Source organism: Vombatus ursinus, unplaced genomic scaffold (assembly GCF_900497805.2).
Source record: "Vombatus ursinus unplaced genomic scaffold, bare-nosed wombat genome assembly UNPS02014802.1, whole genome shotgun sequence".
NCBI classification, from domain to species: Eukaryota; Metazoa; Chordata; class Mammalia; order Diprotodontia; family Vombatidae; genus Vombatus; species Vombatus ursinus.
The window spans coordinates 19,878,811-19,899,267 of NW_020954580.1; the positions used below are offsets into that span (position 1 = coordinate 19,878,811).

General features: G+C 42.3%; 1 protein-coding gene across 4 annotated transcripts in view; it reads right to left on the bottom strand.

Moving 5' to 3' along the window:
* The window catches only part of NRP2 (neuropilin 2), a 148,303-nt gene that overhangs the window by 10,272 nt on the left and 117,574 nt on the right, over window positions 1-20,457 (bottom strand). For 2 of the 4 annotated variants that reach the window (XM_027873650.1, XM_027873651.1), the window contains exon 16: window positions 14,343-18,110. The exons of the other annotated variants lie outside the window; for them this stretch is intronic. In XM_027873650.1, coding sequence (XP_027729451.1) covers window positions 17,830-18,110 — 281 coding nt within the window. In that variant the 3' untranslated portion in view covers window positions 14,343-17,829. Of the gene's footprint in view, window positions 1-14,342; window positions 18,111-20,457 lie in introns of those variants that run through there. 4 annotated transcript variants of the gene reach the window in all.

Sequence of the window (20,457 nt, forward strand, 5' to 3'; positions counted from 1 at the left end):
AGAGAGAGAGAGAGAGAGAGAGAGAGAGAGAGAGAGAGAGAGAGAGATCAGAATATTACAAGTGTGGAATAGAATACTCAGTTCTAACCTATAGGCTAATGACCACAACTTCTGGCAAGATAAACAAGGCCAACAGAGAATGGAATCAGCCGTGTGATTTTCCTACTACATAAGGCAAACCTAAGACAGCTTGACATTGAGGCTTTGTGGCCATCCTGATATCACAAAATGAATTAAAGTGAATCATGAGAGACAGCATGGAGCAGTGGGAAAATATCCCCTCTGGCCTGGGAACCAGAAGACTCAGGCTCCAGTCTTGGCCATGCTAGCTGGATGACCTTGCATAGAGCACTTTACCTCCATGGTTTTCCTCCTAAAAAATGAGAGTGCTGTACTAGATTCAGTTCAACAACCATTTATTAAGTTCATGCTATGTGCAAGGCACTGTGCTAGAAGCTTGGTGACACAAAGACAAAAATGTAAAACAGCCCCTGCCCTCAAGGAACTTACGTTCTCCTAAGGGATTCAAGATGTGAACAAATAAGTAAACCAAGATAATTTGATGGGGAAGAGAATGCTAACAGCTAAGGGGACCATGAAAGGCTTTCCATTTTATCAAGTGTCAACCTGACTTTAATTCTGTAGCTACAACACCCAGAATTATTCTGGTTTTCCCAGCCAGGCCACATAGCCTCGGCTGCCAAATTTAGAAGAAACTTTATTATCATTATTCTTCAAAGAAAATATTAATCAAAGTCCTATAGTGCTAGGAGCCTGCCCTGAGAAAATCCCACTGAGAAACCACTGAAGATGGACCAGGTCATATTGAGGTAAGGAAACACCAACCAGCCAATGAATATTTATTGCACACCTATGTACCTGGCACTGTACTAGATGCCTTGAGGAATGCTAACACGATAAGCCCCATGTCTAACTTGGAATGTAATCGGAGAACACTGTTAGACAGAGTACAGTGGAATGAGTGCCAGCCATGGGGTCAGAAGATGTGGATGAGAGCCTACCTCTGTCACTCCCAAGCCGTGTTGACTGTGAACAAGGTAGCTGGGCCTCAGTTTCCTCATTTGTAAAATGGAGGGAGAAACCGAACTAGTTGACTTTCCTTTCTGAATACGAGAATATGGCTGGACAACTCTACGCAGCAAAAAACTGGCAGGGGTTGGGGAGGGGGGAAGTGTGAGGAGGAAAGTGAATGGAAAACCCATCTCCTCTGTTTGCCTCCTCACAAGGAAAGGTTTCAAACACAGTCATTTAGCATTTTTTACCCAATACCCTAATTACTCAGTTCTACTCTGTTCAAGTGCAATTTTTTTTAACCAATCCTCTCTGGGATGTAAAGTGATTGTGTCCCACCACCACATACTCTACACATCCTATTTCCCTAACTAAGTAAGCCCTCCCCCCAAACCCCACTCATTTTCACCCCCTCACCACTTCATCATCCACTGGAGACCCACCGTGAGCCAAAGAGCTGAAATAACAGAGGGGCTCTAATGGAGTTGAATAGAGTTGGAGTAACCAAGTGTGGCAAAATAGCAGCTACTTAAAAAAAAAAAATCCAGTGCCTTTTCATATTGAGATTGAAGCTTTCAGACTGTGACTACAAAGGGGCTCTGTCTCCCCCCCCATTGTTTCCCCAGGCGCCCCTTCAGTTGGCATCCCTGGAGGGGAGGAGGGTTAAGTGCGCTGCTTGGAGAGGCCAGGACAGATTCTTGTCCATCTCAGGTGAGTATAATTCTTCAAAGTGAAAACCTGATAGCATCTGGTTACTAAAATGAACGCTAGCTTCTTCAAGGAAATCCCTCAAAACTACAGGACAGCCATAGACTCTCTCATGTAATAAGTAAATAAATTGCAACACTTCTGAACAAGGGGAGAAGAGAGTAGTTGCATCCATTCACAAATCCATTCACAAGTCTAATGAAAGGAGCTTCCCCCCAGGGGGCCTGGAACATTGCCGGATGTTGTAAGACCACACAGACCAGAGGCACCTCCAACTCATCCCTCAGAAATCCTTCTTCCCCGGCTCTTCCTCCTTCTCTGACACCGTCAGTCTAAGTGGTTTCTTTTGCTCGTTTTTAATTTTTGCAGTCTGGTTTGGGAGGATGCTAACTTGTATTCACAGTATTTTCAAACCATGGTCTGCCACACTAGGGCTTTGGAGGGACAGAGTAGCATGGCTTTGTTTCCTTTCCACGGTGTAATGGTAGCCTGCTGTGAGAAGAAGAAGGCCCACACGCAAGGGCACGAGGAAAGCAAATTTGCCACCCTGCTTCAGAATCTGCTATTCGGCCAAAATGGCTTTCCTTCTGTTCCTCACTCATTACATTACATCTCCTGTCTCCTCACCTTTGCATTGGCCTGCCCACCAGCCTGGAATGCTCTCCCTTCTAGTCACTCTCTTCCTTTAAGATGCGCCATCTTCTACATGAAGCCTTTCCTGACTCTACCAATTACTAGTGTCTTCCCTGCCAAACTACCTTGTACTGAATTACTTTGTATATATTTATATTTATTAACTTCATGTTATGAACTTTGTAATATATAATTATACATTATATTATATATTATCTCTCTCTCTATATACCCACATATATATGTAATATAACATCTGTATGTAAAAATATGTACTTATTTCCCACCATAAGTTCCTTGTGATGGGCATTTATTTCACTCTTTTTACTTGTATCTCCAGCACCTAGCATGGTGCTGGTATATAGTAGACTCAATAAATTCTTGTTAATAGACTGATTTCTAGAACTCACATTCAATGATACTATAAGTCTATGAGAAGAGAAGCTAAATGAATCTGTGCTACGGCCAGAAAAATACGGAGATTAGAAGTAGGAAGGGGCCAGGGGTGAGAATCCCTAGGAGCCAGTCAAGGATGGATGGAACAGGTAGAGAGGCAGAAGGGGCCATCATCTCAACATCACCTCAGGGGTACAGGGATAAGTCCAACAGAAACAGGTGAAGTGGAAGGAAGGGTAATGCTAGTCTTGGGTCAGACCCTTTCCAATTGGAATTGCTTCTTTACACCATAATCAGACATTGTGAAAAGTCAAGACTTTCCTGTTCATTTAAGAACACTTGTTTCATGTCTATATTTAGTCCAACCATCTTTAAGCCTGTGATAGACATCAAATCACTCATCTTTAGAACTCTACAAGGGGCTGGGTGGTGCAGTGGATAGAGTGCCTGGCGTCAGGAAGACCTGAGTTTAAATCCAGCCTCAGACACTTAGTAGCTATGTGACTCTGGGCAAGTCACTTAACCCTGTTTGCCTCAGTTTCGTCATCTGTAAAATGAGCTGGAGAGGTAAATGACAAACCACTCCAGTATCTCCTCCAAGACCCCCCCCCCCAAGTGGGGTCACAAAGAGTCAGATACAACTGAAGTGATTGAATAATAACAACAAGGCACTAGTTGGATGCCGGGTTTCACTATCCCATCTCAGAAATGGCAGGACCACAGTTCTAGAACTGAAAAGGCCCCCAAAGGCCAACTAGTACAACTCCCTCAATTTCCAGAGGAGGAAACTATGACCTAGTGAGGTTAATTTGCCCAAAGTCATGTGGATATCATGTCAGAGGAGAGATCTGAATTCAGGTCCTCTGACTTTAGAGCCTTAACTATACTATATTTTATTGTACTATACTATGGGAAAAAAATGAACTAACAGAATAGCACAGGATAATAACAAATCATAGAAAAAACCAGAAGTAAAACTGAAAATAAAAACTGAGAGATTTCAACACCTAATTCTGGGCAGTCTCCATTAGCCTGTTGCATAAGATTGAGTGATATGTATCTGGGATAGGCCATTAGCTGTTTAGATCTTTGGCTGAAGTTTATCCCAAGTTTCTGAACCTGCCGAGCTCACACAGAAGCAGCTTTGGGAGGCCTTTCATCCATTTTGCCTTTGTTTGTAGCAGGAAATGCTAAGCAGGGAGGCCACAAAAATGAGGGATGATGGAGGGCTGAGCAGAAATGTCTCTGGGCTTCAAAGTGTTTAATTCAGTTTGGCATTAAGTATGGTATTGGCTAAATGCTCTATCCTTGCTTTTCCTAATTCAGTTTGTTCATTCCCAGTTTGGATAAGAAGCCAAAAGTTCAGATGTTTATCTCCACTTTGCCAAATCTCCTCTGGTAGAAAGTCAGGCCACCTTGGGAGCTATTTAGCGCTAGCTGTGTTTGGCCTGATTTTAGAAACACCATCAGAAGACCCTTTATCATGGGTTTTTATCACCTGGGTTCCAGCCAAACCAAAGCAAGGTCATGAAAAAGAAAATTTCTATTTGGAATTTTCCAAATGCCTTTCAGGATAGGGGGGTGGGGAAGGAAAAGGTTTACACTTGGTTTGAGATTGTTAGGAAATTGTTCTAGATTTTTTTGACCATTATTTCATGTTGTTTTTAGTTACATAACTAAGAGAAAATGTGAAAGGGCTTGGGATTAATGGCTAAAAAAAAGAGAAGGCTGTGAGAAAACCTTGTAATGCCTCTAAGTGGTGCCCAATGAGCACAGAACCTGGAAGGCCTTGCCTCCTTACCTCCATCTAGCACTTAGAACATTCAGCTTTCTCAAAGACTTCACACTGGGACCACCCTCCTTTACAAATCCTTTCCTGAGGCCCCCTCAAATTATTTTGCATTTACTTATCTGTGTAAACAGTAGAATGTAAGCTCCTTGAAGGCAAAATTATTTTTCATTTTTATCTTTGTCTTCCCTGCCCTGCCCCCTTAACATCATGTCTTTGTCTAGACCTATTATTTCACTCTTGTGGGTAATGCCACATGAGAAAACTCCTTCTTTCAATGCCCATCAGCAGCTGTTCTGCAGCTTGGGGTCTTAGAGAATTGCCTAGGGCAGTCAGGGAGGTTAAATAATTTGCCAAGCTCACATAACTAGTATGGGTCAGAGGTAGGCCTTGAATTCAGGTCTTTCTGACATTAAAGCAGGTCTTCTATCCACTGTCTCACTGCTTTGCAAATGGTAGACAGTGAATACAGGCTTGATGAATTTGATTGGAAAATGGACCAAAAAGAAAGGACAGAACATCTCTGTTATTGTTTTTCCTTCCTATCTGACTCTTTGTGATAGGGTTTTCTTGGCCAAGTTACCGGAGTGGTTTTGCCATTTCCTTCTCCTGCTCATCTTACAGATGAGGAAACTGAGGCAAACAGGTTTAAGTGACTTCCCAGGGTCACACAACTAGTGAGTATCTTAGGCCAGATTTGAACTCAGAAAAATGAGTCTTTCCAACTCCAGGCCTTGTACTCTATCCATTATGCCACCTAGCTACCAACTATATAACAAAGGTGGCATATGGAGAAATTATTAGATATAAGGACACCTACCAATGATAAGGATGAGCAAAATTTGGTAGGAGTGACTACAAGTTTCTTTAACTCTCTTTGCAAAAAGGAGACATTGTACTTGGGAATGAGTGAATGAACAAATGAATAAACACGCATTTACTAAATACCTACTATGTGTCAGACATTTTGCTAGGTTCTGGTGATAGAAATGAGATAGTCTCTTCCCTTAAGAAGCTTACATTCTAAAAGAGGGAGGAACACAAACAAGTTAGGTGTGAAGGAAAGGACTTCTGGTCTGGGGAGTTATAGCAAAGGGGTGGCCATTAGGCAGTTGCACCCCTTCCTCGTAGGAGTGTTATCTTTCATCTGCCCGGAGAAGGCAAAAGGTTTGGGGGGAGAGGAGGGAAGAGTTTACTATGGCAGCAAGATGGCAAGATGCTCTAGCTGAGTCAGCCCTGGTTTCCTGGTGGACAAGTGGGTAGTGGGTGTGATATAAGGACAAAAGAGAGTAGGCCAAGGATCTGGAGACCCAGATCACTTACTGGGCTCTGCTTCTAATGAGCTGTGTCCCTTTGAGCAAGGGACTCCATTTCTCTCTTGGGCTTCTGTTTCTGCACCTATGATATGGTAGTAGTGGTTTTAGACTAGCTCTAAGGTCCCTTCCAGCTCTGGCAATCTATTATCCAATGATCTGTAACCTTCTTTCCACCTCAAACATTTTAGGACTCTGAGCCAGAGACCAAATTCATCTGCTTCATAGTTCTGCCTGGGGCTGGCCTGGAGGTAGGCCACGCATTGGTCTTTTCAGTCTTAAATAACAACAATCTTCAAATATTAAGGAGAGCAAGAACACTCCCTCCCTCCTTCCACATAAACAATTGTGTGTAAATATTTACATATTCATATTTTATCTATATAGATGTACACATATTTAAAGCAAGGGCCAGACTTCCCCAAAAGTTGCTGTTTGCTAGTTCCCAGGGCTCAGGCACTGTTGATAGACACCCCAGGTTACAACTGAACAAGATTCTGCCTGTTTGGACATGTTTTTATAGGCACAAAGCACACAGAAACGGTCCAGGTGTGAGCTCTTCCCCAGGCTCTCAGTTTGGTATCAAATGAGTGATTACAGGAACAAAAGGTCTTATTCCCCATTTCCCTGATCATCTTCCTCCCCAAGTGGCCAAATGAACATTGGACATTATCCAAAATGGAGTCATGACAAGAGTCTGTTGTGTATGGCGCTGGTGGTGGTGGTGGGAGCTATGTAATATATGGCAGCTATGTAATAGATCCAGGAGTGGGGGAGGGGAATGAGAGATGGAGGAGGCCTGGAGGGGAGTCACACAGGAAGGGTGTATTTATTACCTCTGGCAATCTTGTCTTCTTTGGCCCTCTGTCTTTGACATTGCCTGAGGCACCAACCCTTTCACTGCCACATCTGCTTCATTTCATCCCTTACTGAACTTGTAGCTCTTTTTGCAGCATCTTAGCTACATGTGCAAGCTGTAATACTGGACCCCAAAAGCACAGTCAAGAATTGATGATGAAAGGGCAGCTAGGTGGCTCAGTGGATAGAGTACCGGCCCTGAAGTCAGGAGGACCTGAGTTCAAATCCGGCCTCAGACCAAACACTTGACACTTACTAGCTGTGTGACCCTGGGCAAGTCACTTAACCCCCAATTGCCTAAAAAAAAAAAAGAGAATTGATGATGAAGGTAAGCTCCTTGAGGGCAGGAACTGTCTCATTTTTGACTTTGTTTCTCTAGTGCTAACCCAGTGCCTACCACATAGTAGGTGCTCAATCAATGCTTGTTGAATAAAAGGAAGGCACAAGGATAGGATACCATAGGCATATCTTTACTTCCTTGGTTTCCAACAGACAATTTAATGGGAGATATCCTCAAGGGTTCTTCTGGCGCTCCTAACCTAGTCCTTGAGGCACCTGGTCGGCACAGTTGGCACAGTGGGTAGAGTGTTGGACCTGGAGTCAAGATGACCCGAGTTCAAATCCAGCCTCAGATACATACTAGTTTTATGACCCTGGGCAGGTCAATTAATTTGTTTGCCTCAGTTTCCTCAACTGTAAAGTGGGGATGATAATAATAATACATACCTCCCAGAATTGTAGTGAAGATCAAATAAGACAATATTTATAAAGCCCCTAATAAGATCCTTCCTTCGTCTTCCTAGGCAACCTCATTCCCCCAAAGGAATCATTATAAAGGAGGGATGAAAAAGCCAATACATCTTCCCTCTCCCATATTCTGTTCCTTCTATCAGTCTATCCACAGTGATTAAGAAACAGAGGGACAAAAGATTTTTGCACAAGACGTACTAACCTCATACTCCAGTACCACCTGAATAAAGACTCAGAAAGCAGCAGGAAGCTGAAATAATACATGGGCAGAAGCAGCTGCCTTGCTTACTTTCCCTTCTGCCTCCTCATTATCATTGGCGCTAGCTGTACCTTAACAAGTCAAGTACGCTACATCCCAGTGGCCATTTTAATGATTCCTACTGTAGTTGATGAAACCACTCGCTGACAGCTAAAGCATCTCATTGCATCATTTTGGGCCCCCTTTGGAACCCTTCTGATCCTTACTTTGGGGACATGAGTTAATAGTAAATGATTTGTTGAATTGCAACCTATTTTAGCACAGGAAGGAGAGGAAGCAACTGATAGCTGTCTGCATTGACTGTCTCTCCACAATCTACAGCTGTAATCCCACAGCTTGATTTCTCAGGCCATCTATATAGTGTTAGCAATTCAGAGACGGCAGCAGCATGTACACAGGTATAGGGCAAAAAACACTGAACTTAGAGTCAGAAGCACTGGGCTTACATCCTGTCTCTGCCACCAGGAGAGTGACCTTGGACAAATCGCTGAAAACTTCTAAATCTCAGATTTCATCTGTGAAGTGAGAGGGCTGGCCTAAATTGTCTCTAACCTACCTTCTAGCTCTCAAACTCTAGGATGCTATTGTTATAATACAAAGAGTTCTGAATATGGTTTCAGAAGTTCTAAATTTTAATTCTGCCGCTGCCACTCTCTACCTAGATGACATTGAGCAAACTACTTAACTTCTCTGTATCTCAGTTTCTTCCTCTGTCAAATAAAGGGGTTGAACTAGATGACCTCTAAGCCAGCCCTGTCAAACTCAGATAGAAATGGGGGCCACTAAACCATACATAAAGATCCCTATGGGCTGCATATTGACGCAGAAAACCACATATTAACATTATCTATGTTCTGTTTTATTTTTATTTATTTTGTTAAATGACTTCCAATTACATCTTAATCTGCACATGGGCCAACTGAGCTTCTGGCCTTGCAGCCCCGTGATCATGGCCTGTGATTCTTGGAAGGCCAGAGAAAGCTCATAACACCTATGCTTGGCTGTAGACATAGCCAAAAGTTACAGAAGAAGACATGTTTTAGAGTTTTGCCTTAGTCTTTGGGCATTACAGAGACCAGGGGTAGGATAAATGGCGTTTCTAACAAGCCCCTTGGTTTCTCTTCAGTATGTTACTATGCACCAGAGGGCTCTGATACTAGCAACATTCCATACAAATACAAACACCATCCCAGAAAGTAAGCACACAGTCTGAAGCCTTTCTGTCAAGTGACCTCCTTCTTTCATCCAGAAGGCTGGACCTTTCCAGGGCCAGCATGGGGGTCTTGAAGGCCACGAGCTCAGGCACTCACTCAGAATGGGAGTCCACCTGTGGCTCACTTGAATATTTAAAGCTGCGGCATACCACATCTTGCTGACCTTAAAGAATGTTTTTTACATGAATTTTTTAGTAGAGAACATAAATAAATAATGCAGGGAAACAGCACAGTCACTCTTTGAAGAAACCAAGCGAAAGTCATTAATCATGGAGAATAGGACCCTGTCTCCTAGACCTGGGGACAGAACTACCTGTTGGGTTGTAGTGTGGAAGACTAGAGAGAACTAGGGTTTTAATTTATCAGCTTCCCTGGCCCTTGGATTAGTTAATGCTTGCCAAATGCTCCACAGAAGGAAAGACCACAGGAGATACTCTCCATTAATAAAGTTCCCTTCAGAATAATATTCTATGCAATCCTCCTTTTTTAGATGGAGACAGTCACAAAATTGATGTGGTTTGACCAAACCATTGTAGCAGGGGAGAAATAGAGGGTGCATGACCCTCAGTCTATGATCTAGTCACCAGGCTCTCTATGTCTCTAAATGGCTGGGTAACTCATTAAATCCATGTACACATGCCCAGTTATGTGCCCCTATGTGTCTCCCCTCGACAATCTGGGTGAATCATTTCATGTCTCGGATCCTCAGTCTCATATCTGTGAACTCAGAGGGCACTAGGTCATCTTGAAAGTCCTTCGAAACTCTAACATTCTGTGATTTGGGGAACCTAGTTTAGTTTAGGGACAGCACCCACTCTGTTAGTCAAGTCAACAAGCACTTCCTATGAGCCAGGCACCGTGCTAAGTACCTGGAATACAAAGAAAGGCAAAAACAACCCCTGCCTTCAGGGAGCTCACAGTCTAATGGGGGAAACAACACACAAACAACTACGTATAAACAAGATACAGATAACGTTGAAGTGGTCTTAGAGGAAGGCACCAGTGCCAAGGAGAACTGGCAGAAGCTTCTCACAGAAGGGAAGATTTTAGCTGAGTCCTGAAGGAAGCCAGGGTTTCACAAAAAAGGCATTGAAACCACTTGTGTTTTTCCCTCAACTGCAGTCCTTCTGGCATCAGATGTGGTCAAAACCCTCACGATCCTTTTCCTGTGTTTTCTAGGTTGCATTTGGTCTGGCTTCCTTGGGCTTTATTTCACTGCTATTAGCATTTGGAGTTCAGTAGGCACAAAAAATATATAAAGAAATGGTCATTTAGCAGTTCAGCAAGGGGACGGTCTTTGGGCTTCCTGTCCACCACACACTAGGCAGGAGTGGATTCTTTAGCTGTCCTAATGGGTAGGGTGGAGAAGCGACAGACTTCAGTGGAAAAGCACTAGAGATGAGGGGAGACTGTCCGATTATCTGGGTCCAGTCTTGTCTCCGACACTGACTTTGGGAGTGTTCCTTTCAGGGCTCAAGGGCCTCCTTTGTAAAATAGAGATAATGATACTGGCACAAACTATGTCACAGGAGAGGCAGCTTGGCATTGTGGATAGAGGTCTGAAGATCTGGATTTAAAGTCCTGCCTCTGAGACATATTGGTTGTGGGACCCTAGGCAAGTCACTTAACCTTTACCCACCCACAGGCAACTCTGTGACTATAAATTGAAGATGAGTTATTGATCTGCACTGGTGAAGGGTTTTTCACAATAAGAATTCACCATCCTGTTGAAATCACAGATCTAGAACACTCACCATCCCCCCTCCCCAATAACCTCATATGATTGTTGGGGGAAGAAGCATTTATATAGCACCTACTATGCACTAGGCACTGTTTTAACTGCTTTACAAATATCTCATTTGACCCTCAACAACTCTGGGAGGAAGGTGCTATTATTATCCCCATTTTACAGATGAGGAAACTCAGGCGGATGGAGCTTGGGATCACATAACTAGCAAGTGTGTGAATCCAGATTTAAATTTGGGTCTTCCTAACTCCAAATCCAAGGCTCCATCCACTATGCCACCTCGCACTCTTTGTGATTTCTTTCTAAGTTTCTGTACCTCGCAAGGTGCTATATCAATGAGAGATACTTTTGATGCCAGGTCAGAACTCTGACTCTTTGCTGTTCTGGGATTGTCCTGTTAAGTTCTGCTCTTTGAAATTTTCCAAAACTTACATGCCACCAGTGCTCAAGTGAACCCAAAATGAGCCCACTTCAAATGGCCAATAGGCTTATAATTTTTCTGGCAGCAAAAGCTGATTTTACCCATAAGCTATTAAATGCAGTGTGGTCTAAGGATCTCAGCTACCCATTTACATATGTTCCTGAGTTCAGGCTATATGTAAGGCTTAATTAAATTCCAAATTATTCTTTGCTTTCAGTTTATTGACTTAAAGCAGGTCGTTTTTTCCCCCCACTTTGCATAAGGCCATTGGCTTTAGCTAGCCCTTCTCTCACCTTCCAGCCTGCCTCTCTGCCTCGCCCCCCCTTTCTCCCTTAGATTCATGTTCTATTTTCTTTGGATAGTTGCTGGAGTAGATGAAAGGCAAATTACAGCTGGGGGAGCCCTGGTGATCTGCACAATTAAAGGAAAAATATGCAACCACTGATCTTTAGCTCCATTTGAGCTTGTGCTGTGGCACAATCCCTACAAATCAACACTTAAAATGCAGGCCTTTTCACCCCAGGATACAGGGAGGCCAGTCAGCATTTGTGTGAAACAACCCCAGTGTCAGTGGGAAGGGGCAAAAAAACAAATATGGCACCACTTGGAGTGGATGTACTTCCTGTAGCCTCAGTATCTGAACAGGTTTAAAAACAAGCAGGGTCTCGGTTCTTGTATAACTCTATAAAGAATTGGGAAAGGCCAGGAAAAGGCTATTCTGAGACTTGTGGCCCAAGATTTATAATTCTTGGAAACTCTTATTATAATATTTATGCTTTGGCAGAATTTGAAAAACCACATTGTAGAATGCTTTACCTACAACAGTGCTGCACTCTGGGTTTAATCCCACAGGGCTCAAGGCCTTTTGTCCTTTTGTGGTAGTGACATTATAGCAAAGAAGGGGAGTTATCCAGCTAACATCCAAGGGAGGAAGAATAATGAACAAATTCAAGTTAAAGACCTTAAAATTCGATCACAGGTCAGTAATGAAAAGGGTTGATTGAGCCTGGGTCCTTGTAAAACACAAACAAAATTCAAATGGACTCATGAAAATCTGAACATTATCATTTACTAATGGCTACAGAGAGTTTTACTAAAAGCAAAGCATCTTGGTTAAAAATTGATTAACTTTGACAACTGAAGTGCAAACAGTACGGAATTTTCTAATCTTTCTTTTCTGCTGAGGACATGAACTGAAGAGACCCCAAAGACCATTTTATTCAACCTGTACTTGAACAAGAATCCTCTCCACAATATGTGTATGTGGAGATATATATATACACACACACACATATATATATATATATATCACATTTTGATATTAGTGTCTAAGCCTCGGACATCTAGACATGCAAGCAGTCAATAGCCTTTACTAAAGTCTCACATTAATAATGCTGAGCAGTACAGTACAGTAGAGACAGCACTTGACTAGAAGTCAGAAGATTGGTGTTCAAGTTCTATTTTTGCCAATCAACTCTATGACCTTGAACAAGTCATTTCTCTTTTCTAGGACTCCATCTCTTCATCCTCTAAAATGAGGGTCATGAACCAGATAATCCTCAAAGTTCTTCCCAGTTCTATGCTGTGATTCTACGTTGCTAGATAAGAGTTGTGTCTACATCTGTATTTTAAGGTTGCATGTGCAATAGGCACACGTACGAAGTTTATGTCTATATACTTGGGTGTGATAGCTTCCTTTTTAATAGTGAACTATTCTTAATATTTGCATGGTTTTTAGAAATTTGTTTTAAAAAACCAGTTCCAAAATCCAGACAGGCATATTTCATAATAACTTTTCTCTAAGGCTGGGGTTCTTAACCTTCTTTGCATCATTGATCCCTCTGACAATTTGGTAAAACCTATGGACCCCTTCTCAGAATAATATTTTTAAATGCATCAAATAAAATAGGATTGCAGAGGAAATCAGTTATATTGAAATACAGCTCTCAAAACAAGTTCATGGGCCCCATAAGAACTCCTGTTCTAGAGCAAGGGTTAAACCAAAAAAGAGAGACCTGACAGAAATATGGTCACTTCTTCCCCCTTTATCTGCACAGAGTTCTGGAACATTCAAGAACAATGCCTAAAGTCCCTGAGCCCTAAAGAACAACTCCTAGATTAAAGAAATACCTCATTACTTTTCGCTACCAGTCAAATACTTCTGTCTTCTTGATCCTGATCTAGAGACAACTCTTGAACTTTGCCAGCTGAGAGTTTAATCTTTTCTCACTATGTGGTCTTGCTCTACGTCTTATGCCATATAAGTTATAATTAAGATGGCCAAAGAGAAGGGTTGGGTGAAATATCCAGTCATTGAAGAGCAGGCTTTGTCACTAAGCTACTTATTCATTCATCAGAGGCCCTATGAAAGTTTTTAACACTTTTTGTGTCATGGATGCTTTTGGTAATTTAGCAAAGCCTGTAGACTCTTATCTCAGAATGTTTTTAAATGCATAAAATAAAATATGAAGAAAATCAATTTTATAAAAATATAATTTAAAAATATTTTTATAAACAAGTTCATGTTTATAAACAATGTTATAAACAACCTCTGAGTCTATCGGATGCTTATTTCAATAGGGAGACTGCTGCCCTGTTATTAGCATCCACTTTAAATTCTTGAAAATGCAACCCAGAAGTTCTTTGGGCTCCAGACACACTTCAGGCTGAGGTTATCTCCCTTGTAAGGGGAATCTTTTGCTTAGAAAAATGGATGAGTATATTTGCCATCAGCCATACACTGGAAGACCATGTTATGGATAAGACGAGATGCTGATGTGTCAGGAGAGGGTTAAATCAGACACTGCCCTTTCTTTTCCAAAATTAGCTCTCTATCTGAGTAGACCTGAGAGTATTACTCAGCTTTGCCAGCCCCTCTCCTGTGGGGCCCTATGAAATGATACCACCCATCTCTAGGGTTTTGCTATCAAGAGAAATTTTGTAGAATCACATTTAGCAATTTAGCACTTAGCAACTTTTGCAAAATCCCACACCAATCATAAAAGCTGGCTCAGCTGCATAGATTGGATGAAATTCCTAACAAGGAGCTATAAAAATAAAGGAATGAAAAGTTGGCATTCAGCCTTGAGGAGTAAACCCACCTACCTCCCACAGAAATGCCCTGTAGCTTAGAAAGTAACATGTTAACTTTAGAACCATCAATTTGTTCAAAGTCTCCACTCTGACTTTGTTCTCACAGGCAAGGAAGAAAAAACCCAGATGTTTGTATAAAAATATCATCATTTTATTACATTCCACACAATACATCTTCAAAGAATTTCCAATGTCCACAAGTTATTTTCACACACAGGCAACTGAGCAATGCAAGGGGACGTCACAGTTCTAGAGAATAAGAATTGGGAGTAAAAATCTCTAAGTGATCTTTTCTTGGTTTGTCTTTGGTAATTTGAGATATTATTTTTGTTTGTTAGTTTCATTTTAAAGAGAGGGTATCTGTACCAACCCCTGAAATGTTACTAGTTGTTTTCCTGCCCAATTCTGGTTTTAAAGAAAACTGCTGGGGTGGGGTGCGTGCATGGCAAAGACTAGGTTTCACCTCACTTCCAGCATCATGTTTTAGCAAGGGGAACCATATGGATTTTTTTTTGCCCTGGGACAAAAAGTATATGATAGCACTTGCTAATATAATGACAAGGAAGGGAACTTCACCTCAGAGACAAATGTTTCCATCTTGCTAATGTTCAAGAGCAGGAGATACTGACAAGGGACCTCCATGTGGGAAAATCTTCACAAGCCTGATCTGTAGCATTCTGTCAGTAGCTCTCATATTTCTTTCAATTCTGATGCAACTGGGCTACAACATGCATGTACTCATATACCATATCATCTTTAAAGCACAGTTAGCTTCCCTAACTCACCCCACCCCACCCCCACTTGAATTAAGAATCATAATTTCACTCCCGAAAGCTTCAGGTTGTGGTATATTTTTAACATTTGCAGAGTAACCTGCCTTTTTGCACAGTACCTGAAAATTACTAAGAAGGAAGGGAAAATACTAAGAAGGAAGAGGGGAGGGGGAAGGAGAGAGAGAGAGAGAGAGAGAGAGAGAGAGAGGTGTGACATCCCCAATTGAAGTACATCATGGGAATTCACAAAGACTAGAGCAATTCTATAGACTCCACCTTGACATGTGCATAAAGACGATGTATTTTTCCCACATGGAGCATCTGATAAAGATGCAGAAAGTTCACAAAGTTGCTGTCATCTTCTTTTAAAGAAGGGAAAATCTCTGAGGGTATATGAAAAGTCAGCCAGCCACTACACTGGCTGGATTTTCTGGGTGGTGTTTCCTAACTCATCATCTTCTTAGGGCACCTGCAGAAGCATCTAACAGCTTTGTGAAACTGAATCGGCCCAAACTGTTCACTCTCAGGAAGAGAAGCTTCGTTGGGGCCAAACCCCTTCTGATATACTGCTAACATGGAAATCACAACAAAATCCTCCACATCAGATGTTATGCAGCTGCCCACCTCACCTCTATTTCCTATCAGGATTTTTGAGAGGGGAGAAAACCTCTTGAGATCTCAAGACACCTTCTGCTCAACTATTCTATCTTTTCCTTTACCGAGTAGAGAAAATTGGAAAAAGAATGCTTAAAAGTACAGCCAGGGCTGCTTTCTGAAATGCAGTAAAGAGAAAGGAAGCATCTTCCTTTCCAAAGGATGAAAGACAATCCTAAAGCATCACTTTTCTGGCTAGAGGCAGAGCTGGGTATTTTGAAGAAATGCTGAATCTCTCTTTCTCTCCCCAGCACCCAAGCACTAATTAGTACTGTGTACTGGTAGCCATCTAGAGGCTAAGGAGACATCTTTGAGTAGAATGTCTCTATTCCCCCACAGAGGTGATGATGACCATAAATTGTCCTACTGGTGGAGCCATCCATTGCTTCCCTGGGTGACAGATAATTCAAGGGCTACATTACAACATAAGCAGAGACATTAAAACAGAAAAAAATCTTGACTTGGATATAGATTCCATTTCATTATTTTATCATTAGCTGATTTTTCTCAGTTACGTATTTCTCCACATGGCTTTAGATGGCTTTAAGGGGCAATCGAATCATGTTCACCACACTTGCTACTCTAAGATGTAGTCAACATCTGGATTTTATAGGCCAGCAAGATAAAGTCCATCTGCCAGGTGCTACTTGATGCTTTAAGGAGTAGCATACTGGTACATTTTTAAAAGGTTACTTTCCAGTTCCCTTATAATATTTTAAGTCAGGTGGATAGCTTTGTAATCCAGGGGCTGATAGGGAGACAGCCAGAGTGCACTACTGGTACCCTGATGATATCAGGAAAAAGTGAGGAAAGCCTCTGGCATGTTGAGGGGACCCCTTCTGGTGAACTTTTGGGAGGACGAGGATAAGAGTCAACCAGATGGGCAGATATCATCCTGCATAATTAGAGGAAACTTTTGACCAATGAGAACACAAATCCATCTGAGAATTAAGATGCACCACTGAAATTTCAATGTGATATTAAAGAAAAGGTGGAAGGGACTCTCATCTTTTATTTCCCTCCCCTTCCACAGGACTCAATCAACTCCCCTCCCCAGATGAGCAGACTTAAGGTATAATATTCCAACCCTTTCTTCTTGCTCGTCCACTCCAGTTTAACTACTGCATTTTCAACACCCATCTCATATTTGTTCTTTATGACTTACTCCATGGCTGGTTTTAACTAATAGAAGCTAAACATTCATTACAAGCTTTTCTTTTATAAGGCAACTCAAGCAGACTTGCTTCAGGGGATGGCAGCAGGGACAACTCCTTTAGCACCCAATGGCTCTGTGTTATCTCATCACTCTAAGATACTGCCACTATCCACTATGAAAGGGCCACGAAAGGGCCTGTGAATCCATTTGGGGGAACCTTTCTCTTGGGTCAGGAAGGTCGGTAGGCCATGTGTCATTCTCTTATGCCCTCTCTATTTCATTAGGTACCCAGAGATGATAATGACAGCCAACAGAAACACATCCAGTGCTCGATAAGGCAACAAAAAACTTCCATTTCTTCCCCCAAGTAAACAAACTAGCATATTATTTTCTTGTGAGAGAGAACCCCCAGGAGAAGTAAAAGAAGGAAGAGTTGAAAGGGGGCCCTCACTGAATACACACATTGAATCAGTCTCTCTCTCACACACACCATCTCTTATACATAGATAAGATACTCATACATACACCCATACACACACATATGTATACACACACACACACACACACACACACACACACTTCTAGGTTTTCCCATCAAGTTTCTTGGCAGACTGCCCACTGAGGGGGGTACAAGGGATAGGCTAAAAAAAAAAAAAAATTAAGGAATCAGTCTCTGGGTGGGTGGATCAATGGATGGATTGTATCAGGTTGTGAGGGGATTAAGGGAAGGAGGGTACATAGCTTTTCTCATAATCCACGATGCAGCATTATAGTTATTTTTGCTTGACAACAGCAGCCAAACAAACAAACAAAATTTAAAAAAACCCCAACGAACCCGAAGCCAGGGAGAATGGGTGCACGGGGTAGAAAATTGAGTGGGGCTTAAGGATATTAGAAAGAGATGTCTAGAAGTCCACACACAGAGACTAGGCGAAGAGGAAAAAGTGCAAAATCGAGGCAACGCATTTGAAGTCTTTTCGTTTGTTTTTGTTTTGTTTTGGGTTTTGTCCTCGTCCTCTGGACTGATCCACTCTCAACACTGCGAGCTGTGGTCTTGCTCTAGTTTTATGGTTAGGGTGGGCTCCACTGTCAGAGGGGCCCCGTTGGTGTAGTGGGAGGTTTTGTAGGTGATGGAGTGATCGGTCTTCTTGGCCGCAAAGCGGAACCGGTGGTAGTGGAGCACCAGGGCCAATGCGACGGAGACCAGCACCAGAACGGCACCTCCTGCTGCTATAACGTAATACCAGTAGGCTGGGATGGGCTGCACTGATACCGTGTCCACTGTGGGCTTGGTCCCTGGTAGGAGGGTGCCCCCTGGTGGAGAGACATAGAAGAGTGTTGCTAGGTGGGAAGCATGCACACTAGTAAAAAATTAATTAAAAAAAAAAAAAAGAGAAAGAGAGAAATACATGCTTTCAAGAATACAGGCAAGTACAAAGCGATGCCGAAACTACTACTGAGTTATGAGTTATGAAAGTGCAATTTGGGTGGAAATACCAAATCTGGCCTGGCATGTAAATATTCTCAAACGGTTTATTAATTAGCCTGGCTAGACTTAAAAGGCAAATTCCACCCTGCCTTGCCAACTCTGCTATGCCCATCAAAATCAGCCCAGTCTTGTCTATACAGGACAATTACAGTTGTCAGGCAATGACTAACACATCTTAGTTTTTTAATTGGAGGTAGGATTTTATTAGTGAGTTGCAATAGAAGTTATAAGAGAAAAATGTCCAAGCAGAAGCACAGCAGGAAAGTTACACACACCCACACCCACACCCACACACACCCACACACACACACACACAAAGACTGAATCCTAGAAAAGCTATTGAATAAAAATGAAGCTGGCAGAGTAAAATTTAGATGGCCACAAAGTTCAGTAGCCTGACTCAGGTTGCCATAGAGATAATGCACCAAATTTGTACCCAATGGAGCCTGTGGGGAGGATTGGCCAGAGTCCCACATGATGTTAAGTAGGGTTACAGCTTGTTTCTCCGGGAGATTTCCATCAGATGAGAATCTGGTTCAGAATATTTCTGTGCCCTTCTGAGATTGCTCAAACCAGAAATATTCTCTACCGACGAACAAAGTCTATCTTTGACCTACCCACCTGCATTCTGGGGCTAGCAGCTGCTTCTGAGTCCCAAGACATGACGTGGTAGTTCAAGAGTGTACGTGATACTTCTGCACAACATACCTGGTCACAAACAAGAACAACGCCAAGCCTTTCTCCCATCTGCATAGGATACTGGGCCTTGGTCAGAGTTCTTTACTGAGCATTCAGAAAGGCTTGGGTTACTTAGCTTTCAGGCCCAGATCTGAACCAACACCATGTGAATTGCCTACAATGGTTATGGTTTAACAAAAATGGGCATTATGCCAGATCTTTTCTTCCTGACTTGTAGAATGCAGTTGACTTCCTAATCAGTAGTAGAATAAAGATATACTTTACTTAGACAATCTGTCAGAGAGAGCCTAACTTTCTTGCTTTATCAATATAACTTGCCAGCTCCTCTGGAAGGAGGGCTTTCTCTCTTTCCAAAGAAAAGGGAATTCTTTGTGTAACTCTCAGAGAATCAGAAGCACCTGAACTGGAATAGCTGAGAGGCCTTACCGTGTAGACCCTATTGATATCAAAGCCACAATGAAGGTTCCTGGGCCCAGAGGATACAACAGAGTAATCCTGGGCCTACCCACAGTCCACTGTATGTAGGAGGCCCTTAATGAATATTTCTTGACTGAATAACACCACGCTACATTTCTCATATTCCGCTTATTATTTCACCTTCTTCCTTTTCCTCAATTCCCATCCATCTGGGGGAACCTTTATGCCTTTCAATAATGACATCACTGTAGCTGGTAAAGAATTTTGTGGGCATACTGGAAATTTGGAAATTGAGAAAAGTTGGCTTCAGGTGGCCAGCCTGAAACTCCCAACAAAATGGTGTCAACTCATTTATTCAGGTCATTAAGAACGTGGGCTGCCTGATAACAGTCTCTGCCACTGCTGTTTGTTTTTGTTTTGGTATTTGAAGGCTCAGAAGAATTCATGGGGAAAAAATAAAGTACAAGAAGGAGGAGTCCTGAAGCAAATGACTGGGAGGAGGGCTCCCCATAAACAGCATCCTCTGGGGAAGGTATTTTCCTCTGATTTGGGATTTGGCTCTCATGGCCTTTGAGGGACATTCTCTAATGAGGACATGGCTTCCCAGTCAGAGAAAAATGACAGTAGTGAATCAACAGGGATTAACTCCACATCCAAAGCACCTGACCAGACATCAGCAACAACCCAATTTTCTATCAAGCCAGAAAACAGTCACAAATGTCTACTCCTCACCTTATTACCACCTCCTACTTAAAACCCCCTCAAATTCCCAGTAAAATGCATTTTTCCCAGATTAATGGTAGAGTTCCACATTTTTTTTTTTTTTAAAGCATACCATTCTCACTGGACTTCTAAATGGCAATGTAGAGGAATTGGAGGCCAAAGGAGCCCAGAAGCCTTTAGGCCTCTGGGAGCTGTCCCTTGAGCCAATGAGCCTGGAATGGCTGGCAACGGGCTTCATTATCTCAGTCAACCAGAGAGGCCATAAGGTATAGTAGATAGAGAGCCAACCTTGAACTCTAGAAGAACAAGCGCAACCTCTGATATGTATTAGCA